We start from the raw sequence: 25,811 nt of genomic DNA, 5'->3' as shown, positions 1-25,811 counted from the left end.
CTGGAAGCCTGTTAAGTGTTGGCAACAACAGAGTTCATCACAGGAAAAGCCTAGTATATCTGTCATGACAGCCCTTGTGGAACATGACAAATTCCCTGGGAGGGGTGGATAATAACAGCACCTTCTGTGGGAAATAAATCACTACTTGCCCTTCATAAACAATAGATGGTTACCAAAAAAAAGTTTTCAAAATGGAAAATGTGCTTCTTTCTGGTAAAGGAAATTGCATTAATAATAAAAAAAACAGACAGATTTTATGGGCAAACCTTTGCAATGCCAATAAAAGTCCCCCCCATTTCCCCCTCTTATTTTCTTTTGAAGTCCAAGGCGTGATTTGGTAAGTTGAGTCATGTTAGCAATTAGAAATTGGCTCATTTAAGGGGGGCTTATTTCACGGTGAGTTGGGGAGTGATAAATCTTGAGACGCTCAAAAGGAAGAGTAAGCTTTAAAAGTGCAGTCCCCCCATTTTTTTGTTTCAGCAACGGAAGCCAGAAATCATTGATTCGTTAAAATAAATGGGAGAGGGAGTAAGAGAGAAAGAAAGAAAGAAAAAGAGAGAGCGAGAGCGCGCTGGAGACCTCCAGGGAAGTTAGCAGGAGGGGAAGCAAAGGGAGCTAATTATGGATATCTGTATTTCCCTCGGACCAGCTTATAAACTGCTTTCTTAGAATTTGTCTGCACTTATATCCTTTCTTCCAGATCTTACCCACACGGCCTCCTTTCTTTATAGAAGGGGTGCTTGGGGCGGGAGGAGGGAGAGAGAGTCCGTCAGCAAAGCAACAAGCACCAGGTGGCTCTCAACTACACACTGCCAAAAAAATAAAATAAAAATCCTTCTCTAGAAAACAAGTTTTAAAAAGAGGGGGAGAAGGAGGAGGGCTCCCTAGAGGGGATTGGCTGAGAGGGGAAGACAGGAAAATTAGTAAAGCATGAGTCTCTCAAGCCATGCTGGTGGCCAGAAGGACTGCTTGAGGAGCAATTAGCTGAAGGCTGCTGCTTGCTGCTGCTGCTGCTATAGGAGAAGAAGAAAAAAAGAAAGGAAAAGGAAAAGCGAAAAGGGCAGATTCTGTTGGAGTCTCTCTCTCTCTCTCCCGCTCCCAGTAGGCGCTTGCTCATTGCAACTTGCAAAAGGGTTTCAGATGTCCCAGCACCGCTGCTTGACCCCCTGCAAATAAAACTTGACCACCAGAGGCACGTCCCACCTCTCTCCTTCCTAATCTCTAGCATTTAGGATACAGCTTCCAACCTGTTGGCAACCCTACGGAGAGAGAGAGGGGAAAAGGACTTGTTTTGCAATCTTTTTTCTTTTTCTTTTTTCAGGAAATATATATACAGTATATATTTGAGATACAAATATCTATCTATTTCTGGAAGATTCAAGAGAGGGGGGTGCAAGCCCCTGTTTTCTGCTTCTGAGAAGGACTGCGTTTCTGGGCTTCGGTGAGAGGAAGGTGCAGAAGTTGTTCAGGTTGGGGGGGCGCTGACCCCCCTCCCGTTTCGTTTTTGCTTTCTCCCGGATTTTTTTTCCCCTTGTCCACCACCAGCTCCGCTGCAAGTGTCGTCGCTCACCCGCCTTGTCATCTCTCTCTCTCTTTGCAGACTTTCCCTCCTTGCCTCTGCGAGAGATGGTGCACAGGGCGAAATAGCCTCGCGCGCTCGCAGCAGCAACAGCAGCAGCAGCAAAGCGGCAAACCAGCCCCCAGGAGTTTGGTGATGGGGAGTTGAAAGGCCTGGGGGGAAGAGAAAGAAAGAAGGAGGGAGAAAGAAAAAGATCGCCAAGAAAATCTGCAAGCCAAACAACCGCCTGAGCTCGCCCAGAAAACTGTAAGGCAACTTTGTGTGTGTGCGTGTGCGCGCTTGTGCGTTTTTGGAAAGGACTCGAAGGATTAATAAAAGGAGGGCGAAGGAAACCGAACCAAGGAGAGCGCGTGGAAGTGGGGGAACCCAAAGTGGAGCGAAGGCACCGTTTCCTGCGGAGCGCTTGGCCCCCTGAGGCATGGAAGTCGGCGCCCTCCCTCCAGGCCAGATCAGCGCGCCGAGGTCTGTGAGCAGGAGGGCTCCCCATCAGCTGTCCCCTCGCCTCTCCCCGGGGTTCCCCCTTCCAGTATGTTTCTTTTCATGAGGCATCTCCCCGCGCCCAGAGCTTCAGTACAATGTGCAAATGGAGACTGATACAGGGTGCCTCAGCCTTCGCCCACCTGCCTTCCTCCTCCTCCTCCTCCTCTTCTTCCTCCTCCTCCTCCTCCCGCCGCCGCCGCAGCTTCGTCTTCCTGCTGCTGCTCTGGATGTCGTCGTCCCTGGCTGCCCCCTGCCATGAGCACGGCCAAGACATGCTGCTCCTCAAGGCCACCAACTCTTCGTCGTCGTCGTCGCCATCCTCCTCCTCCTCCTCTTCCTCCTCCTCGCCCGCCAGCGCGGGGAGACACGTGCGGAGCTACAACCACCTCCGAGGAGACGTGCGCTGGAGGAAGCTCTACTCTTACAACAAGTTCTTCCTCCGGATTGAGAAGAACGGCAACGTCAGCGGCACCAAGAGGGAGAACTGCCCTTATAGTAAGTCTCTCTCTCTTTTCTTTTTTCCCTCCTCTTCGCCTTTCCCTCGAAACGCGGGGATGGCGGGGCGGGGAGGGTGGCGTCGCGCAAGGAAGGTTGGCGCTCTGCGCGCGCTCAGAGGCGCCCTCGCCCTTCTGAGGGGTTTGGAACCGAGCGCGCGAGAGGAATTGCGGAATTGCGCCCTGGTTTTATGTGTGTGAGCGAAGTTCTCTTCACAAACCACTTCCCAGGCATTGTTGAAATGGCTTAGAGCGTTACCGTCCTTTCCATCTCTCTCAGAGGTGGAATCACTGTGGGGAAGAGAGAGAGAAGCTTTCATCGTGAAGCTTTCTCTCTCTCTCACCCCCTGCCTCTCTCAGCATCCCTTCAGGTCTCTCCCTCGTCACTGGAATAACCAGCCGGCCCTTTGCTGCGCCTCAGCCGGGGCAGGAAAGTGTGAGGTCTTCGGGAAAGGCGGCAAGAGCCAGGAAAGTTCCGAGCACAACTTAGAAAGTGTCAAAAATGAATTAATAAAACCGGTGCGCGCTAGTGTGTCTGCTCACACTCAGACTCGGCAGATCAAAAGGCTCGGCGAAGTGAAGGAAGGGGCTGGGGCGGAGGGAGCTCTGGCGGTATCCTGACACGAAGCAAATGCTCTCTTTTGACAGTGCTTTTTAAATTGAGGGGCGATCTCTTCAAAGGGAGGGGAGGGCAACTGGCAGATAAAACGAGCAAGATCTCTTTTATATGGCCAGTGGGTGCTTGAGGGTTCCCCTTCACTTCTCAATTTCCCCCTAACTTTCATTAGCTGGAAAAGCTGGTACCCTATGGAGTTTATACCGTGACACTCATGGGTTTTGTGTGTGTGTGTTTTGTGTTGTCAAATTCTATCTGTGGCTTGGTGGCGTCCTGTCAGTCCTTTCTTTCTCCCCCTCGCCCTGCTTTAAACGGTCTCAAGTTGCATCCCTGAGAGAGCCTTGTAAACATCTGGGGCTGCATCAAGTCATCCAGACCTCACACACGTCTCGCTGTCATTTTTTTTCTTTTAAAAAAAGAAGTCATTCTCACATATATATCTCTTTCCAGACTGAAGTGGATATAAGTAGTTATTTTTTTAGTTGTTTCTCACAGCCTGTTTCAGGATAGTTTTAAACGACTCTGTCCTGGTGGGTAGATAAATAAATAACTGCCAAGACAAATGTCTCTAGATAAGCTGATTTTAAAAATAATAATTAAAAATTGCCTCTTGATATTGGTTGGGAATCCAGCGAATTCATTTTATTCAATGTTTTGTTCACGCATGGCCCTTTCTCACTCACTCATCTCAGGTTTATCCTCACAACAACCTTGCAAAGTAGATTAGACCTAATGATGACATGGTGAATGTGAGCAGGTTGATCCGGTTTGTTTCAGGGAGTGTGTGAAGGTGTGAATACTGATCTCTCCTGGCCAAACCAGTCTACCACACTAGCTTTAGGAGACAGTCAAGGGAGAAACAGGTACACTTCTTTTCTTTTTAAGTACACTGCTCTCTCTACACACACACACACACACACACACACACACACACACACACACGACCTATAAATAGTGTGTGATTAACTCTGTGCCTCACAGCTATAGCTGGACAGAGCAGTGCCAATTTAATCCAAACAAGAAGCATAGCTAATGGGGGACTTCTTTAAACAGAAGGCAATGTGCAGTTTTGAGAAGTGTGGACAATGTTGCATCTTGCAGAAGATAACTACCGTATAACTCTCACCAACCCATTTATTTGTGCTTAGTTGGTGAAAGCAGCTGTGCTTTTAACAACTCATGCATTCCTCTGCTGTGGCCCCTGCTGGCTGGCTACACTTGACTTTCTGTCTGCTTTCACAGGCTTGTGTTATTTATTATCACATGTGTCAATGTGTGCAGCGGGAAATGCTTGCTCCGTTGAAGAACCACTGTATATGCCAGAGTCATTGTTTAGTTCAGACTTTGTGAAACAGTAATGCCAGAAAGCAATCATATGACACAGAGTATTCTGGGATGTCTGAGGACTGCTTCATGAGTTCCAGGAGAAGCAGGTACATATTAAATATTGTACAGTGCAGCATATTGTATTGGTGCGGTGATAAACTGGGAGTTCAGACAATGGAGACCTGGGTCCAAATGACTAGAGCAGTCATCTTCGCTCTGCTTCACCTACTTTGCAGAGCTGTTGTGACACAGAAATTGGACAACCACCGTGAGGTCCATGGAAATGATATTATTAATATTTTTTGTTTTCAAATATATAATAATAATATCCAACAGGCTCAAAGCATTAGGAGTGGTGACAGCTTAAGTGGTTATGCTTGTGACAAAGGTGCAGCAAGCAAACTCAGTTTTCTAATATTGCCTCTGACCAGAGCTGTCCAGACAACAAACCCGTTTTCATGTGTTCAGTGAATGTGCAAATGTTAGAATGGGATTGGCCAGGGTTCCTGCTCAGAGCCTTGCATTCACAGTCATGCCAAACAAACATGGACTGTCAGTAGCTGGTGGCATGAACCCCTTTCACAGATCTGTATGAACAGCCAGCCAAACCTTCTTGAGAGCTTTGTGCACAGTGAGAATGCAGTATGGTTGAGGCCATGGGCCTCTATTCTCTAAAGACAGCCTTAGCTCTGCATATTCGTCTTGCTGTGTTCATGAAAGCACATTGCAGGGCACCAGAGTTGCTCCCCAGGTGTGTGCTGGGTATGCCATTTGAGGAACTGAGCACATACAGTTGCCCCTGTTTTATGTGTTGGTAGTATTAAATTCTGCATGCTAAATATTTACTGTGTACTTGTGTCAAGCTGGCGTTGACATATGAAGCAGACCTTTGTTTTCGACTGGCTGTTATCTTTATTCATGTAGGCATCTCCTCTTACAGAGCTGGCTCATTGTGTTTACGGAAAGTGCAGTTCTTAGGGCTTGTGCTTTTCTTTTTCTTTTTTCGCCTTTGCAGGATTTTCTCTAGGGTATATTAGTTTTATCCTAGAGATGTTGCCATCTGTCGTCACCTTATGTTAGAAGTAGGCTGCATGTATTCTGATCAGAAGTTCCCCTCTGCTCCTTCTCTGTCTCACAACCCTAGAATTAAGATTTACCAAATGAAGCTGACAGGGCAGCCCTTTTCAAGGCAGGCTTCTTTGCGTAACTTGCAGAATTCAACTGCTGCAAGATATAGTGATGGCTGACAGCTTAAACTGCTTTGAAAAGGATTATTAGACTCATGGAGGTCTGTCAACAGCTATTAGCCATGATAGCTTAATGGAACCTCCACAAACAAGTAGAGTATACCCCTTAGTACCAGGTGCTGGACAAACATGCTAGAGAAGGCTATTGGTTTCATGCCCTGCCTGTTAGCTTCCCATAGCCATCTGGATAGTGTTTGGGTCAGATCCAACAGGGCGATTCTCATTCTTTCCCATTCTGAATTTGCTGCCCTCTCAGTCACAGTGCATTCTGTCTTCCTATGCATTTTGCTTTTGGAAATAGAATTTTGTTTGGTCATAATTCTGACCTTGGAAAATAACATGGTGATATGGTTGCCACCTGGCTCTCTGCCTCTCTGCCTCTGCAGCTTTTTAACATGATCCACAACTTGACACAGAGGTGTGTAGTGTGGTAGTACTGCCGTTGCAACCCACCTTAGATCCGCTGTGGTGAAGGAGTGGGTCCCGACTCATGAGTTGATGACCAATGTGGGTGCAAATGGTCTGAATGCACCATTAGTCTATGCTTCTCATAGGAAGATATCTGTTAGATACATCTCCCATTAAAATTAACTTGTGACTTTATGTTAACAGGAGATGTATCTAACAGAGAACCCTGCAGGCTATTTCTCAGTGTGGCCACAGAAGAAGACCTCTGAACAGATATTCACAAAAATAAAACCCACATTTTATTTTCAGCCCTTTGGGACACATTCTCTTTTGTTTTGGGGTTCATTTTGGATGCTCTTCAGGTTTTTGAGCTTTTGCATTTCTTGCAAGTAGCATTCACGTGGAATGCTTGCCACATGGGTAAGCTGGGATGCAGAGGACTTCAGGCGACAGGTGATGGCTGCACCTAATGGCAGCAAATTGCCAGTTGTCCATTTGTTTGCAATCTGAGCTTTCTACTGCAGGTGCCATTATCTTGGGCAGATGCTGGGGATGAACATAATGACAGCAGTTTAAAGATGGGTGCTTGGGAGCAAAATTCAGAGTGATGTGGGTGAACAAGGAGGACATAACTTGGAGCCTTATTTAAACTGATTTTCCTTGTCTGTGTATGCAGCACTAGCACAGCAGAGTTCAGGGCAGGCTGCTATATCAGTTGCTGCTTTTGCGCACATAATGGGTAAGTATCTGTTTTGACAAGGCATGGGGCATGTGCAATGCCACCTGGGCTAATTCTTCGTGCCAATTCTGGAGTCATGCATTTAAATGGGTCCTGACTTCACTGGGCCTGATTTCCTAGGTTATGCTTAGGGTTTCATAGGGGGTGGGGTGGGGAGAATAAACAGAAAGTTGGGGAGAGTAACCAGCACCCGCTGATTAAAGTAGCTTCAACAAGATTCATTTCCATAGCAGGTTTGCTCTATAAATACTGTATATTAAGCACTAAATAAAGTTTACTTTGGCAGATGTTTTCCAACTTGATTACACAGAGCTATTACCTCAGCCTTTTCTATACCTTTAGGATAATGGGAATTGGGGGTGAATTATGGTGGTTCTGTCAAAAGTCTGGGACAGCTTGCATAATTTAGCATTGCTGGAGTATATCTGTCACTAGATACGCGTAGGATGGCTTGGGTTTTGTTTTATTTTCTTTGCAGTTAGAGCTTTGCCCTGAAACTTGACCACTCAGCACTCCTTCTTACCTCAGTGTTGCAGCTGCAAAGGTCCCCCTGAAAAGCTGCTCTTGAGAAGCTGATTTCCAGGAGTGAACAAAGCAGCTGTGAGTCTCTCTCTGATGATGATGACTTATAACATGTGTGAAATAATAGTAAGCACTCCAACTTCACCCCAGAGACGGCCCATGAAAAGTTTGAGGATTGGGTCTCTCTCATCTGTAGTAGATTGCAAAATAGAGGACCAAATTTTGGGATGTTTGCAATTCTGTCCTAAACATGATTACTCAGAATTAAGCCCTAAAGAGTTTAATCTGTCTTACTTTCATTCTGGATAAGTTTGTATAGGATTGCAACCCCAGTATTGGTCTAAAGATGGGAAATGTAGACCCATGCGAATTTCACAGTGATAAGCTACTGATGGGGGGCGTAGGTGCTTGTTTTTGTAGTTGCAGTCTTGGGGTTGCATTAGGAATATGTTCTGCTGATCTTTCAAGCATTAGTTTTGGGGGCTTCAGGCTCTGAATAATAAAAGTTGTCAAAAGCAATTTGAAACTGGGGAGCAAAACGAGTCAATAGCCTAAGGATGCATTACATATAAACCTTGACAGCTGCTTTTTCCTAGGGAAAAGCCAATTTGGTAGGGGACAGTTTCGAGCAGAGAAGTGCAGGGGAGGGGTGCGTAAGCCATTCTCCTCCTGCCGCTCTTCTTCAGTGATTTTTCCTCTTGCCACTTTTGTACTGCAGCTATCCTTTCCCAAGCTAATACATACACCCAGCCTTGTGAGTTCCAGTTAAATTGTAACCCCTAGGAAGGAAAGCATCAAGGGGAGAGGGAGCTGCAGTGGGAGAAATGACAGCCACCTAAAAGGTTAAACACACACATGCACACATTATGGATTCACCAGTGTTAACAAGGTTCTTTAAGACCAGGATCCAAATCCTCACTCAGCCATGCATCTCATGGGGAAATGTGGAACATAAACACAATATTAAATAATTTCACAAAAAGGAGGTTGCATATTCACAGGGGTATGGGCTATTGAACAGCATAGCTGTCAACCTTTCCCTTTTTTAAAGGGAAATTCCCTTATTCTGAATAGGATTCCTCGCAAGAAAAGGGAAAAGTTAACAGCTATGTTGAACAGCGGTTTCCAAACTTCTTCTTAAATAATCACTTTCAACTTCAGCTTGTTTACTGAAGAGACGCTTCCCGCCTGCCATGGAAGCCCTCTGTTTACTTGCAGAGGATTCTGGGACATATTGTAGGCTAGGGCTAAGAAACCTGCGGCCCTCCAGGTGCTGCGGTACTGCACTTCCCATCATCCCTTGGCCATTGGCCATGCTGGTTGGGACTGATGGGAATTGGAAGTCCCACCTCATCTGGAGAGCCACCGGTTCCTCATCCCTGTTCTTCTGCTTTGAACAAAGTTGGCTTCTGTTGCACCTACGCCCTAGAACATACCCATTGTTCTCCACATGGCTGCACAAACTGTCTTTCTCGGAAGTTTGTCTGCCATTGTTCTTGTCATTGACAAACTCTGATGGGTTCCTGAAGATCCCTAGTATTTAGTTTGAAAGCTACTGCTATGTAGCATAATTCCTGTCACAGGGAGTTTATTCCCAACATAGCCTGAGTCCAGCTCCTCAGTTTTAAAACCATCAAACAATAGTATGGCCAGTTTGCACTTGCTGAAGAGGCTTTGCAGTGTCTGGTTACATAAAAACGTTGGTTCCTCTTGAGTCTTTGCTGGCCATTATATTAACTTGAAGGACTGTTGGAAAGGTTAAAATGGAAATAAGAATGTGACGAACAACAGGTGACCATGAGAAGGAATGAATCTTTTGGATTAGGCAGCAGTTCTTGGATGCTTTATAGGAGAAGGATAAGTGGACAGGTCAATCCACTTGCTGAAATACTGTTACGGTGCTTCCTACACCAGAGTAGCATTCTGTTCCTGGATTCGTTGTGAAGGTTATTACACACCACTGACGCAGGGATGCATCATTTAGGGTTGACCCGAGTTAACATTCTCTAAGCAATAAATGTTAAATGCAGCCTGAATGCAATAAATTAGGCATTTATTTGTTTTTTAATAGTACACATGTCCAATTCAATATCCTTCTGCCTTCCAATCCACTTTCCATTTGCGTTGCATCTTTAGATTGTAATCCTGAGGTCAGGGACCATCTTTTCCTTTATTGGTCTTTAAGCTGCTCTGGGAGCCTTCTTCGGATGAAGAGAGGGATAAAATTATTAAATAAATAACTGTTACTCGAGTCTTCCTTCAAATTAGGACTCCTATATTATTTATAACTGGTGTTTGGATGTTCCCCTGACTACAGCATTATTAGTGATGCAGTTATAGATCTCATTCTAACCATGTCACTTAGAAATCACTGATTGCTGCAGATCGTGTCCCAGCTTGGGATAAGGCAGGCATAGGCAAACTTGGCCCTCCAGATGTTTTGGGACTACAACTCCCATCACCCCTAGCTAACAGGACCAGTGGTCAGGTCCACTGTAGTTCCAAAACATCTGGAAGGCCGAGTTTGCCTATGCCTGGGATAAGGCTTCGTTGTAGTAACATGAGACTTTGAATGAAAATGCAGCAATTGGTTTTCATTGTACTAAAAGCATTTCACAAATATGCTGCTCTCTTTTTTCAAATATGTCCTATAAAATACAAATGGGATCAATTTCTCTGCCATCAACACTGCTCGTCTTATTTTGAGATTGGATCTAATCTGTAAATTTGTCCATGTCGGCAACCTTGAGTATCAGTTTCTAGTCTTGCTCTGATTGTTTTGAAATTTAATGGGGAACTGCTTACTTTCTTTCATTTTGGGGGAGGACTTCATATATATATATATATATATATATATATATATATATATATATATATGATGATATATATATGAGATGATGATGATGTTTTGAAAAATGTATGTAGCAAAACTGCTATTTGGTTATTTTCTTTCAGTAGTTTCCACATTAAGAGACAGATCTTACTTGCTGTCAAGAGTAATTAAATCATTTCAACAATTTTATAAAATAAGTGAGATAATGGCACGTTAAATTCAGAGCTAAAACCTTAAACATAATAAAAGCAGAATTAGCAATGTGTGCTGTTTTATACTGAATGAAAATGCTTCTGTAAAATCACATTTAATGTTCCTTCAAAGTCTTGTCTTGCATGTTAAACAAGTAAATTGGTTTTTCTTAGAAATAAGTCTTCACAATATTACTGTTTTTCACTTTCTAATGAAGGTTAGTTCATGTTGCTGATGGATAAAACAAACAAACAAACAAACATGACATCCAGAAAATAGAAACTTATATACGGCCTTCTAATAGATACTGCTGTTTCCTGGGTAGGGAAGTTGTTGCTTTTTATTATACCAACTGCTTTCTCATTTAAGCCTGGACCCAGGTTGCATAATTTATAACCAGTGACTTACAACTGTGGGCATTTAGGATTTATGAATGCGGAAGGGATTGTATTCTTTAGTGTCTACATGACACTCTCCTGTTACCTTTACCACATTCCCACAGGGTAGACCCTCCACACACATCACCAAAGCTTTGTCATAAATCTATTAAAAATATACAGTTGCAAGGAGCCTTTGTCTTCATAAATCTGATTTATAGCCACCTGCTAAAGATGACTATGAAAACATTTGGTAGGAATCACCCTGACAACCTGAGAGGAGTACAACACAAAGGCCAAAGGAGCTTGAGTGTCCCACGCTATTTCAACAGGGCTAATCTTACGGCCTTACATAAGCAAAAAACACATGCTCTGGTGGGGATTTTGCACAGGGAGATGGAACATCACATAGGAACATAAAGTAGGGGAAATGGGTCATGGCCCCACCAACCTCAATCTGTCCTCTGCCAGCACCAGTACCACCCCTTACCTGCTGTCAGAAACTGGTTGGACGCAAAGGAATGCTGGAGGAACCAGCTGGGGAACCCCCAAGGGAAGCAGGCTCAGTGCCCAGGGAGAGGTGGTGGGATGATGATGAGTAGTCAGAGGGAGAAGACTGGGAGGAGGAGGAGGTATCAGAAGCTGAAGAGGTTACAGGGCTTAGTGAGAGGAGAAGGTAGTTTCATGCGGCCACAGTCTCAGATTGCTTTGGGAAAACCTTGGAGAGAGGGGGACTTAAGCAGCTGTGGAGAGGCAGGGACCTTCAGTCTTAGCAACTGCTTCATAGGGGAAAGACTTACCAAAGATGAGTTGCTGTGCCCATTAGGCCTGACACTCCTGTGCAGATCCTGTTTTTGCTAACTCCACTTGCTTGGTGCAATTTACTGCAGGTTTGCTCCTGTCACCTGCCTTCATACTTACAACCAGCTTGGTGGGTGACACTGCCTGTCAGCTTTCCCCTCCTTAATCTCATCGTCACCGTGTTGGAACAAGTTCTCAACCTCAAGAAAACTGATTATAAAAAGTGGAGAACTACAAACTGACAATTGCAGCTGGTCTAAGAGCTCTGGCAAAGGTTTAAAAATGGTGCCACCTGCTCAGTGATAAAGGGCCTCTCCACAGATGGTTTAGGTGGACCCTCGGTGATACTGTGATGATCAGGGATGGTTAATACATCTTCAACATTTCATGAAGATCTGCATATCTGAGTCATCAGATATTAAATTGCCATCAGGTAAAACTTTCATATTCAGCCACTGAACTTCAAGTCACCCATTCAGCCACTGAAGGGTTGAGAAGCCAAGTGTACACGTATCTCTCTCTTTGTGTGTATCGGTCTTACGTTGCACCTTTAGCTTAGAAATAAATATTTTTGTATGCAAAGCACTCACATCTAAAGTACTCCCACTAGAGACTTGTTTAAGCCTTTGGGAGTTAATACGTTAGGGAATTGCATTTCTTAAACCTTTGAAACAACAACAACTTTAACAAGCCCTACAATACTGTGTAGTTTTCCATTGGCTTCAGTGAAAAGTTTGGTGAGGACCATAGTCTACCTTCAGTCTTGTACTTAAGGCATAACAATCTACAATAGAGCTGGGTGATGAGAGCTTGTACATGTACCCCACTATAATATGAATAACATAATTATTAACCCCCCAAAATGTGTGTGGATTCACACATGTACATGAACTGGACACCCACCCACCCCTGCTTCTCAATCTATGGTGAAATGGATAGGGCAGCTTTGGATTACTTCAGTTTTGGGATCTAATTTGTTTAGGGATAACTTTTACTACAAAATCTTAAAATCATAAACCTTTTTGCACTTACTCCCCCCCCTTTTTTTTTACTTATCATGCTCCAATCTTCTTTGGAATAAATCAGGATACATTCTAAAGCACACACAAAAAGAAAGTACAAACCATTTCTCAGAATTCTGTATTCTCCTTCTCCAGTGGATTGGTTATTAAAGCAAGGTTAATTATATTTGGTCCAGATTTTTATTTTTATTTTTACTCAAATGTGATCTAGGAGATATGAGGACCTTTAAAATGTGACTTGGGTCACACATTTAAATAACAGCTTTACAGGCATTCTTTGCTTTTAAATTAGGTCACTGGTGTTCTTTCTTTGAACACTCTGTTCTAATTGGAACAATAAATCATTGACGATATGCAGAATAGATTCCCTTCTAAGGTGGACAACTGGACTGTGCCTTATTACTGCTCCTAACATGTGCAGTGCATTCTGTTATTGCCTGTTAAGAGACATGGTGTCAGTATGAAAGCATTGCCTTGTTTCATTGTTCAGCTAAAGCCAATCTCCTCCTGCATTTACTTGACGTTAATTAATGAATTGAGGCATACCTTCTACATGCCTTTTGCTGGAAGAAGAGCTTAGGGTGCCCTAAGATATGTTAAATCAGGGTCATAGATGACATAAGAGATATCACGCTTGCCGATAAGCATTTGTGTTCTCAAGCTTAGATATTTGCGAAAGCAAAAACAAAAAACAGTAGCAAATAGATTTTTCCCTTATCCCTTTGCATAGGTCATGACTTACCCATCCCATACATACCTGCAAAGGATTCTCTTTATTCCACTTCCATTGATTGATCACTGTATCATTCTGGGTTTCTCGTTCAGAAAATGTATTTCCTTTTGGTATATCACAGTCCTATGCGTATTTACCTGGGAAGAATTCTCACTGAACTCAGTGGAGCTTATGACTGAGTAGGCATGAATAGGACTAGACTGTTAAATGTAGTTTATTAATTCTATCTCAATTTTCTCCAGCTTTTCAGTTCTCCCAACCCAGCCAGGGGGAAAAATTTTTTTTCAGCTAAGCGAATTGCAAATTTGTAATACAGCCAAATTCTTCACATCCTTCTGGTTATTACTCTAATATACAAACATGACATATGCAAATGGTGCAGAAGCTAGCTGTATCTAACATGTCCATACCTCAGAGTTTTGCATTCAGGCCAAGGCAGAGTGCGTTCATCAACTGGGTTTGCTTTATAGGCAAATCACACTGGTGGAAAGTAATAGCCTTTGATTGTTCTTCTTCTAGCCATTTGAATCTATGACATTCAAGTCCATTTATTTTCAGTTTATAGTGTTGATTCCTACCCTTTTATTGCCTCAATCCATGAGATTATTCAAATCCTCTTAATCTAGTGTACATCTATTTAGGAGTAGGTTACATCAAAGTCAACTAGCATTACTTCTGACTGAATTCTGCATTGGATTTGACTGTACACATCTGGACAGAAAAATGAGTGTTTCTTCTGTCCCCCACCCCAAGTGGAAACAGCTCCAGATTGCACCTGGAAAAGCTGTGTTTTCCATAATCAGAGTTGAAAGCTTGTTAAATATGGGCAATTCTTATTGGGAGCTGCACACCCTAGTTGGACTTGATGGTTCTTCTCCCTATACAACTACTGGAGCTAGCGTACGTAGCTTGGTTAGAAAACTAGCTTTGATCAAGTAACACAACTGCAGGAGGGGAGGGGTAAATTTACTGACTCCTGTGTGCATACACGTTTAGATCAGGCTGCTCAAATGGCTTCTGAAATGCGAGCAGATTTGTCCTCACATGTCAGATGTTGTGGTGCAAGACCCAGAGGTGGACTTAGCCTATAAAAGAAAACAGGCTTTTAGTGCTGGAGGTGCAGCTCCCTGGAATTATTTACCTGACAGGCACCTAGCATGTTGCTGTTTAGGCGCCTACTGAAGACATTTCTGCTTAGGAAGGCTTTAATGGAAGATATTAATGTCATTAATGGAAGATAAATTTTATAGCTAGTGAGATGGTGTTGTGGCTTTTAAAGGTTGTGTGGATGGGTTTATCCTTTTTAGTGTGGGATTGATATTATTGTTTTTAGGGCTTGTGTTTTTTATTTTCTCTTTTGTACACTGCCTTGATGTTTTTACGCTATGAAGCGGTTTATAAGTGTGTTTAATAGGTAATGAATAAATATTTGTCTACCCTGGTGTAAAATCAATACATGTTTGCTGCATAGCCTTGCATGGCTTTCCAAGCCCTGTTCATGCAGCAGCAAATAGGAACGTTTTCTGTTTACCACTCTGCTGGGTGGTAAATCAGAAACAAAAGCATGGGACAATGGATTAGGATAGGGTCACTGAGTAGCTATAGGCCAAGAAAACTACATGTTGTAGCCATGGTGTTGGTGTTAAGAAGCCTATTTTCACATCCCCGTCTCCCAGATGTTCTAATGATAAGTGTTGGCAGAACATTGTCACGGTATAAACCTGTGAATTCCTTCGGAGTTGTTGTGGATATTTAGTTAATCTACAGTGATTAGTATATTGGAAAACTTCTTTTTGGACTTAATTTTTGTTATAGGAAAGAGGAGTTCTGTTCACATGCTGAGATCTTAGATGCATCAGGTTTCTGGTGGAAATATCATTGTTTCCTCTTTGCTTCACTTTCTAATCTATCTTCTCTTCTTCAGCCTATCCAGAATTCTCTTTCTGAGGTTTCCTGGCATTTACTCTTGGCTGATGATTGGCAGTCATTATTTCATCCTTTTAAGGGGACCACATAATTAGACTGTTAACGGTCACTTACTTGTCTCAATAGAAGTTTCTATAGGGATTGGGGAATTTTCAGCACCTCTTCAAACTTTATTTCCCAGGATCCTTGGGCCATGACAGTTTAAGTAACAGAAGCCTATGAGCACTTTGGATATAGATAAATGCTCAGTTTCGAGAAATCATTTTAGAGCTAATCACAATTCTTTAAAAAAAAAAACCAAACTAAACCATTCTGAATAATTGAGTGTTACCATCAATCATCACCACCCCACTGATGCAGGCATCTTCAACCTTTTCAGACCCAGGACGTACTTTTTACCCAAACATGCACTTGGGGATCCATTTCTTAATCATTTACTACATATTTGCACGGTGCTTGTGCTCCTCTTGTGACCTACATTGGATCAGACCACAGCCCGCTAGTGGGTCCTGACCCACAAGTTGAAAACCAGTGCTCTAATGAATTTGTTATGACTTGCATTTTTCACATTCAAATGCTACATTTTTAGGTGTATGCATGTGTGAAGAGTGGGAATGAGGAAGAATTTTGATTCAGCATTTAAAGGCGAACGTAACACAAGTCACACTCTTCACAACAATATGCAAACTTCTCCAAATTTTGCAGTGTAGAATTTCTCCAGACAAGCAATATGTACCAAAATGCATGTAATAGGTTAAAGTATACATAAAGGTATATATTAATGAAACTAACATATAAAAAAATGCATTATATTCAGGAAAATGGCTTTACAAACCTATGTTAGGCAAAAATGTATCTATAGGGAGAAATGTGCAGTAAAATGCTGGTTAATTTTCATGAGGACTAAAAAAATACCACATAATTTCATTTTCCAAGGTTAGAAAAATTAAAAACTTAGAGAAATCAAAATTGTCAGATCCACCCATCCCCAGTGAAGAAGACTACAATTCATAACCATTTTAAATGGCTGAGAAGAAGCTCAGAATGTGTTGCTACTTCTGGTTAAATTGTCCAAATTGGCCTTGCAACTTGAAATATATACTTTGTGAATGTGTTAAGCTAGCTTTTAAAAAATGGTGAGACTTTGTAACAGGGCTGGGGAACCTGTGACCCCTCTGAAGTTGCTAGACTAGGCTTTCTCCATCCTTGACAATTGGCCATGCTTGGAGTTGGAGTTGAAGAACATCTGGAACTCTAAGGCTCACTACCTTTGCTTTATAGAAACGAATTAAGTAAAGCAAACGAAAGAAATGTTATGATAATTCAGCATGCTATATGCTTCCCTGAGCTACTCTGCAATTAAACTCAGACATTTCAAATACTGAGGTGAAATATTACCTTATGCCTTTTAGTTAATATTAAGATATTATATACACTCGTTCAAAAGTAGTATTCACAACTTTTGTGTTGTGCATAGAAATTGGCAAGATGAGAGAGAGAAACTTCAGTGTATCCTGCCAAACACAGAAGCCTGTGAGATGCCAAAATAACAATGTTTGACATAGCCTTGTCCAGTTCTGGCACTAAGTGATGATATTTCAGCATGGTGTAGGTTGGAATTGGTTTGGAAACTGCACTGAGGGGGAAGGCAGGCACAGTTCAGCCCCCAGCTAAATCCTTTCTTAGGCAGCATGCTAGGGGAAGTCGCACAGGCTTAAAATCTGTTGGCCTACTTATTTTATTGGCTCTCAATACAGCTTACAAAAATTAAAGTAAAACATAAAGACACAACTGAAGATATCAGGAATGCCTTTAATTTAAGTTACAACTTTTAGGGCCTTCTCCTCATTGCGAGAAGTGAGGTTACAGGGAACCAGACAGAGGTCCTTCTCGGTAGTGGCGCCTGCCCTGTAGAACGCCCTCCCTTCAGATGTGAAGGAAATAAGCAGCTATCTTCTCTTAAAAAGACATCTGAAGGCAGCCCTGTTTAGGGAAGTTCTTAATATTTGATGCTGTGTTGTTTTTAACACTTGATTGGAAGCTGCCCAGAGTGGCTGGGGAAACTCAGCCAGATGGGCGGGGTATAAATAATAAATTATTATTATTATTATTATTATTATTATTATTATTATTATTAACCCGAAACTGTTCTTAACCTGAAGCACCACTTTAGCTAATGGGGCCTCCCGCCGCCGCTGCACGATTTCTGTTCTCATCCTGAAGCAAAGTTTTTAATCTGAGGTACTATTTCTGGGTTAGCAGAGTCTGTAACATGAAGCATCTGTAACCTGAAGCGTATGTAACCCAAGGTACCACTTATAAAAAATAGGGAAAAACAGACTGCAGTCTGCTCCAATGACCAGCAATTTTTGTGTCCCTTCCATGAAGAACTGTCATATAGACATAGCCTCCACTACTGGGCTAAACAATCTGACAAAGGTGCCTGAATAACTTTACAATCCCCAGCCCCCCTTTTCAAATGTCCATAGAAGTGAAGTGCTGCCCTTTAAGATACCTATTTCACATGAGTTTTTGGTTCAAAAATGTGTGGTATGCAAGAAAAGGAATGAATTAATAACATCTTCCTGGTAGTTACCTTCCCTTGGGCAGCTGTTGTTTTCTCTTTATGCTTTCCAGAGAGAATATTGCAAAGTCATGTTGTGTCATCAGAAAGAAATAAAATAAAATTTAGTTCTGCCCAGTATATTCTTTGGCTGTGGCGTGGAAGCATCTTTTTAGGCACATACGCATGCATTTAGCCAAATGTTTCTGGAGGTTTGGCAGCCACTGGCATACATGCATTCATCTGGAGAGCCAGTCATCTGTGGTCATGTCGTATGGTGGACTTGATCCTATCACAACCTTTTTTGCTCGGGTTCTGATCAGTGGTGTGTATGTGGTAGAAATTATTTTGCCATGCAGCCAGATGCAACGTATTGGACCAGGTGCCAAGTAGTGTAGGCTTCCTGTTAACCACAGTTAAAGGACTGGGAGTGGACTGTAGCAATCTGATCATGCAGCGCCTTATCTTCTTGGGAGCAATGTGTGAGCGACCTGCACCCCTGTATGCCACCATCAAGGCATTGGGTACTAAGTCAGAAGAAGAAGAAGAGTTTGGACTTGATATCCCGCCTTTCACTCCCCTTAAGGAGTCTCAAAGCAGCTAACAATCTCCTTTCCCTTCCTCCCCCACAACAAACACTCTGTGAGGTGAGTGAGGCTGAGAGAATTCAGAGAAGTGTGAATAGCCCAAGGTCACCCAGCAGCTGCATGTGGAGGAGTGGGGAAGCAAACTCAGTTCACCAGATTATGAGTCCACCAGTCTTAATCTCTACACCACGTTGGCTGTCTTTATGCAACATTTCATTGTCAAAATTAGGCAGCCTTTGAAGCACTGAGAATCTATGCCTCTTATGGATGGGTGGATTTGTCTCTTTGTAAAGGTAAAGATAAAGGACCCCTGACAGTTAAGTCCAGTCGCAGACGACTCTGGGGTTGCAGCACTCATCTCGCTTTACAGGCTGAGGGAGCTGGCATTTGTCTGCAGCCAGTTTTTCCAGGTCATGTGGCCGGCATGACTAAGCCACTTCTGGCACAACGGAACACTGAAACCAGAGCAGTGCACAGAAATGCTGTTTACATTCCTGCCAGAGTGGTACCTATTTATCTACTTGCACCTTTTGGCGTGCTTTTGAACTGCTAGGTTGGCAGGAGCTGGGACCGAGCAACGGGAGCTCACCCCGTTGTGGGGATTCGAACCACCGACCTTCTGATTGGCAAGCCCAAGAGGCTCAGTGGTTTAGACCACAGCGCCACCCGTGTCCTTTTTGTACTCCATGTCAATTTTACCATATGTACATTCATAAATCCATTCAGTCCCATTTCTGCATAAACCTGCATTTTTTTAAAAAAGAAAACCAACCACCATGAAAAGTAATATTTAGATACACACCTCAATAATATTGAAATAGATGTATTATCTTAATGTATACATTTCTTTGAGCTGAAAACTCTGTTGAAAAATTCAGATAAGTGTGAAATCTGAAGGATAATAGCATCCTCATCTATGCATTGGACTGGGACTTGTGAATTAGGTTACTTCCTTAAAAACATGGACTGAAAGAAATTCACCTCCATGCTTAAAGCATCTTAGTTACTATCTGCATCATACACAAATCAATAACTGTATCACAAAATTAAAAGATCCCAATATACTCTGGCAAAATGCAGGAAAATCAATCATTTCGTAGTAAAAGCACCAGTTGGAAACCGAGTGCTCCTAGTGGTAGATTTCCAGTATGATTTGAGTTAATGTGGTTTGATATTTGGCACCATTTGTAACCTTGAACATTATCATAATTGTTTCTCTCTCCTGCAGACGCAATCCTCTGTGAATATGGTTTCACACAAAACCAGCAATTGCAAGATAAACAGCAGTTGATTGTGGTACTTTGGAAAGCCTATCTTGGCCCTAAAAGTCCTGTCTCTCTGTCTCTCTCTCTGGCAGGAAGGAGGGAAACATATCAAATAACATCTGCATTTAACATCTGAATATGGGTTTTCACCACTTGTCCCATGGAGAACTCTGTCCCTGATTTTCCTCCCTTCCCATGCGTTCTCTCAAAAACATGTTTTTTATTCTTCTTTTCTTTCTTGATTTCACCCCACCTCCTTTCTGGAGAAGACAGCAGAATGTGTGTACACTACCTCGTGTAGTAGATTTGGAAAGGGGGCATTACACACCCAGTTGCCTTTTTTACCTGCAGCAACACAATTGCATGTATTTCTGCACTTGTGGGGTTTTAAATGTGTTTAAGGGGTTCGATGATGACATAGTTCAATAGCTTTAAACCTTTTTGGATCCAGCTTGAACCCATGTTGTGCTTGGAGTTACATTTATTTTTATTTTTGAGCAAATATTCTTGTCCTCGGTTTTCTGTCTTTCTTCTTCCTATTCCCTTTCACTCGATGCCTGTTTTGGCACCCATCAATACTGCACTTTTATTTATTAAATTTCACTTTTATCCTGCCTTACCTCCAAGAAACTCAAGGTGGCATACATAGTTATGATCATTGCCTCCTCATAAACAGCCTTGGACACTAGGTTAAGCTGAGAGATAGTGACTGTGCCCAGAGTCACCCCGAAACCTTCATGGCTGAGTGGGGATTTGAATCTGGGACTCCCCAGTTTGAGTTTGACACTATGATTCAGGGATGGGAAGAGCTCTCCAGATGTTGTTGAACTCCAAATCACATTAGCCTCAGCCAACATGGCCAATGACCAGGACTGATAGGAGCTGGAGGAGTCCATCGACATCTGGACCAACACAGGTCCCCTATCCCTACTATAAATGCTAACTCACACTTGACCCACTTTACTCATCAGGAGAATAATATTTCTGGTTTTGATTTTTTTTTGATGCTACAATTTGTTTTTCTGCACAAGCATTTCAAGAATGTAAAAAAAAGTGTGTTCAACAAGGGGAAAGGAGAAACGAAAGACCACTGAGAGTGAAGGGTGGAGATGTAATCTATATTGGATAATTACCTCAAGGAATACAACAGAACATAGTGGAGAAATTTCACTCACCAGTGAGGCCCCTATGGTAAGGTTATATAAGGTTCATTAATAAATCTAACTTGGAGATCAAATAAAAGCTGAATCGTTTGCGTAGAACAGTGCTGCAAGCCAAAGAACCTCATTAGTTTGAGAATGGAACTGCGTAAAACTTCTTGAAGGTCATTTATATGCCGAACAGACATATACCAGGACCAGCATTTTTTTTTTATCATGTGCCCACATAAATCAGAGAAAGTAAAGCAAAATCAAATCAACACTGGGGTAGAATAAAGAATGTAAGCAGACGGATGCTGCCATGTTCCCTTGCAGGTTCTCATTCATCATCCCACATGCTACTTAGCAGGCAAGCTGCAAACTGGATTAACCTGCACAGCATACCTTAGCAAGGGATCTGCCAATTTGGACAGGTGCAGCCCAGGATAGCTTGCTCTCCTACGTAGCCTTGGATTCTGGGGTGCAACTTTAAGCTGAAGCTTTTACATGGGATCCCGAGGAAGGCATCCCTCTCAGATCATGTGATGCCTTCATGGGCACCTCTAAAAAGATTTCTGCATCAAGCAACAACTTTGACTAGCCACCCCCAAGTTTGCATCAACCAACACAGCCAGTGGTCAGGTAGAATGGTAGTTGTAGCTCAGCTTCGCTAGAGGGCACCAGGTTGAGGAAGCCTGGCTTAGGTTGATTTTGTAATCTAGCCAGCCATGAGTTCGGAACTATCTACCAAAGTGGTCTCTCCTTATAACACAACTATTGCTTACTAAACAGTTCTGCCTGATAATGCCGGAAGGAATAAATAACGCAGCTTCAGTGCTTTTTTGGCAACGTTCCCATCACCCCTCCTATAGGGGACAGTTTTTTCCCCTCCTTCTCCCAACCTGGAGAGAAGTTGGATTATTCCAAAGATAGACATTGGGGTGAGCTACAGATATTCCACATTACTTCTCTCTTCAGCCCCAGTCAGCATGGTCAATGGAGGGCACCAGGTTGCTTATCCCTGGTTTATTCCATTACCAACTGCACCATCCTGAAGTCCTGATTATATAATAAAACAGCATCTGGAAATGTTCAAAAATTCAGAAAGGAATTGATCTAGTCTGGTATTAGATGTGTAACGAGCCCCTCCTATCTGTATGGCCACTTCTCCATGACCTGACTTAAGGGAATATGTGAAATTCATTTCAGTTAGTAAACGGTATTCTGTGGCTTTGCGCCTCAGACCACACACCCAGAAAGAAGCATCCAGATTTTTGCTCAAAATTTACCGTATTGGCTTTGCTTCTCACATTTTGCCACATATACACTTGCAGACAGAGCTCACAGCTGATTCTGCTTATGGAACAGGAAGTGTTTTGCAATGGCAAAAGGTTCACAAAGGGAGGAGGAGTAGGAAAGAGAATGAGAGCTTCTACAAAGAGATTATTTTGAAAAAGGCAATGTTCCCTTCACCACTGGTTCTGTGCATGTGTTATAACGGTGAATAAGGCTCAGACAGGATGGCCTGTCTTGGGGTAATAATAATAATAAAAGACATTCTGATGTGGCAAAGGGGTTTGAAGATGAATGTGTTTCCAAACTATTTCCAGTGTACCTTAGGAATCTTTTTTCATACTAAGCCATAGGCCATGCTGTTGACATGAGAAGTCATCATATTCATCATTTGTTCATTGTATTACAACAATTCACAATGGTGAATCCTGGAGCTAGAAGCGACCTCAGAGCTCATCTAGTCCAACCATCTGCTGATATAGCGTATCTGCTGTTATAGCATCTCTGACTGGTGGTCTCCTGGGCTCTGCTTAACAGTCTCCAAAGGAGGATGGTCCATCATCTTCTAAGGCAATCTGTTCTATTGTCAAACAGTCCATACCATCAGGACATTCCTCCTAATCTCCTCTCTCACAATTTCAACCTTTGTCCAGGTCCTAGAGCAACAGAAGACAAACTTGCTCCATCATTTTTTGTGACAGATCTTCAAATATTTGAACATGGCCATCATATCACCCTGTAATGGAGCCTTATTCAGGCTAGACATACACAGGCATACCTTATAGAAGTCAGTCTCCAGGACCTCCAGCCCCACACCATGATGGCGACATAAATGGCCTCTCACCACCTTTCTTGCAATAATCCAGTATTGATGGTGCTTGTTTTCTGAGCAAACCTTCGTACTAAACACGCAACACGAATGAGGGCAGGGATACACCAGAGAAAGAACAAAGCAGGCCTGTTCAGCCTTCAAATGGGTATAGGATCCAGAATTGGCAGCAAGTAGGAGCCAACCTGTGTATGTTTATAGGGGAAGCAAAATACATGTGCATGGGATGAATTCGAAATATAATATCATGTTGACCAGAGTTGGGAACTTGTGGCTTTTTAGATGTTCCTGGCTTTCAGTTCCCATAATCTCTGACCAATGGCCATGCTGAGTGGAGTTGATGGGAGTTGGCATCCTACAAAATCTGAGGGCCACAACCCTGACTTAAAACACACTGCTTGTGAAACTGCCCAAAACATGGTCACTACCAGCACTAATGTGTTTTCCCCCTTGCTTGTATCAAAATATTCCTGCCAAGTAATCATGCTCACTTTGTAAGGCTACATGGGATATAAGAAAACCAGACATGCTTGCCTCACAGCCAGCCAGATCCTTACTGCTGCCTGAAGGATGTCTTGTTTGAAGGAAAGTTTTGCAATCCTGGTTCAGTTGATCTCAGCAAACTGGCTATCCAGCAACTTGAGTTGGCCAATGATTTTGAGCAGCTGCAGGACCTCTTGCAAAGAGGCCATCTGGGAACTTAAATTTGTGTTGGACTAACAGTGGTCAAATAATCTGGGGCTAGAGAGAAGGTGTTGTTGAGCAGGTGCAGATTATCCTCTCCAAAATTCTTCAGGACCAGATTGATTGTGCACAAAAAATTGTTCATGTTATGCTTTTAATGTAAAAGGTGAGCCTTAAGAATGTTACTGTATAATTCCTGTTTGCTGTGTAATATTATTACCCGCTTTGAAGGCAGGTTGAAATTTTCTTTTGCAAATATTGTTTTGTACAGCTCCAGTTACGCAATAAAATTAATCAGATATGCTTAAGGGCCTTTGGCTGTTTACAGCACTTGCTATTAACTACAATCTGCAGAGTATTAAGGGATGTGGTGGGGTGATCAATCTAATAAACTAAATGTGGCTGGGCACATGAATGTTAAAAGTTTTCTTTGGTGTGTGTTTTTGTTTTTTGTTATGGAGCTTGGGAAGACAATTTGTTATATCCTGTGAAGTTACATTTAATGCTATAATTGGCACAGTGCCTCTCTATGATGCCATTTTGGGTTACTTCCTAGCAGCCAATTCATAAAATTGACAAAAAGCAGGAGATTCTTTTTCACCACAGTTTGGCACAATCCAGCAACAGCAAGCTGCATTTGGAAACAGTCTCTTTTCTTCATGGAACCCCTTATTGACCACACTCTGTACATGTACAGAGAGTGATGCAAAGGGTAAACAGCAATAAATAAATATAACTGAGTGCTATTCGTGAGTGGTAAACATGGAACAAGCATTTGTGGGGTTAATTTCCCAAGACTTTTTTTTTTTCAAAGAAAAAAATAAAGAATCCCTGAGAGATTTTGGCTCAGTTAACGCTGTTTAAAACTCTGTTGCTATTTCATATTGATGAATAATGGAATTAATGAGCTGAAAGTGGAGGACTGAGAGGATTAGAAGACAATCCTATTGCTTCCTTCAAGAATATTAATATAAACAATATTAAAACTGGACCCACAGTTACACCCAAAATTCATGGGTGGTGAAAGTCAGAAGGCTGTGTTGCAAAAAAAATAATTTTCCAGACAAGGACTGAAGTTTTCCAACAATTGAAAAAGAGCTCACGAAGGAGGAAAATTCATGTGTGTGTGTGTGTGTATTGTATTCAGTCCACAGAGTTGTGTGCTCAACCAAAACACAGCCTTGTCTGTAGCATCTACTCCTATAAGTCTGACAGCTTTTCTTACAGATAAGGATGTAAGTACGCATTGTTTTTCATTCCATCCTGTGTTTGTCGCGTGCAGCTCTGTTTCTGTTCTGCTGCAATCCATCTTCTGCCAAAAGGTACATTATTGGTTCTTGCTGTCTGCCCTTGGTGAAAATACACAACTTAAGTAATTTGTGTAAATTACGTTGTCATTATGTTATTCCACCCCTTTCATTTCAATGCAGAAGAAACGCAATGCAAATGTGGGAAAGCCATAATCAGTTGCATATTGTTTGCAGACTGAAAGCAATAGCGGTTGTATTTGGTGGATTGATTTCCATTCCAGACATGGGACAAATAAACGAACACTCACAATTTCTGTTCCCACTTCCGTTTGTGTCTGAATTCCCCAAGTACCGGACTCCTAAGTTTCATCGCCAATTCACAAATCTCTTTCTCTGGGACAATTGTAAACTGGCAGAAGGTTCCCCACAAAACAAATACTTTGCACATAGCAGCCATACACTGAATGTAATCCCAGCCTTAACATCCCAAATCAAACCTCACGTTTTCTGGGGTGAAGTAAAACCAATCATGAGCAGGACCAACTGGGAGAGGGTTGGAAAATGGCTGCACCTTGAGGCTAAATGTCTTCTGTGATGATAGAAGCCTTGTTCATCCTTTTGACATAGAGTTTCCCCTCCCTCATGGTAGAATGGCTTCATGTTTGACAGATATTCCACAGATTTACAGGATGTCTAAAACTAATCCCAAATTTCATTCAGATAAAGTCTTTTCCTGTTTCAGCAAACGCCTATTTAATGACCTTCCCTCTTTATATCAGTTTTCAGTAATTTGCAACTGAATGTTAGCATTCTGTGTACAAATGGTAGATTTGTTTTTTCTGGCGTGTGTTGAGTGGGCGGATGGGGGGCGGCTGGTACTCACAAATCGTATGTCAGAAGCCACTA

At 42.5% G+C, this 25,811-nt stretch overlaps 1 protein-coding gene across 1 annotated transcript in view; it reads left to right on the top strand.

The window, feature by feature from the left end:
* The first annotated feature begins 558 nt into the window (after window positions 1–558).
* The window catches only part of FGF10 (fibroblast growth factor 10), an 86,605-nt gene continuing 61,352 nt past the window's right edge, over window positions 559–25,811 (top strand). The window contains exons 1-2 of the mRNA XM_083576305.1: window positions 559–1,452; window positions 1,601–2,554. Of these exons, the coding sequence (XP_083432431.1) occupies window positions 2,155–2,554 (400 nt within the window). The 5' untranslated portion in view covers window positions 559–1,452; window positions 1,601–2,154. The remainder of the gene's footprint in view (window positions 1,453–1,600; window positions 2,555–25,811) is intronic.

This window comes from Podarcis filfolensis (genome assembly GCF_964270895.1).
Source record: "Podarcis filfolensis genome assembly, chromosome: 11".
In the NCBI taxonomy this organism is placed as follows: domain Eukaryota; kingdom Metazoa; phylum Chordata; class Lepidosauria; order Squamata; family Lacertidae; genus Podarcis; species Podarcis filfolensis.
Note: the sequence above shows the minus strand (reverse complement) of the source record. Positions and strands in the feature narration are given on the sequence as shown.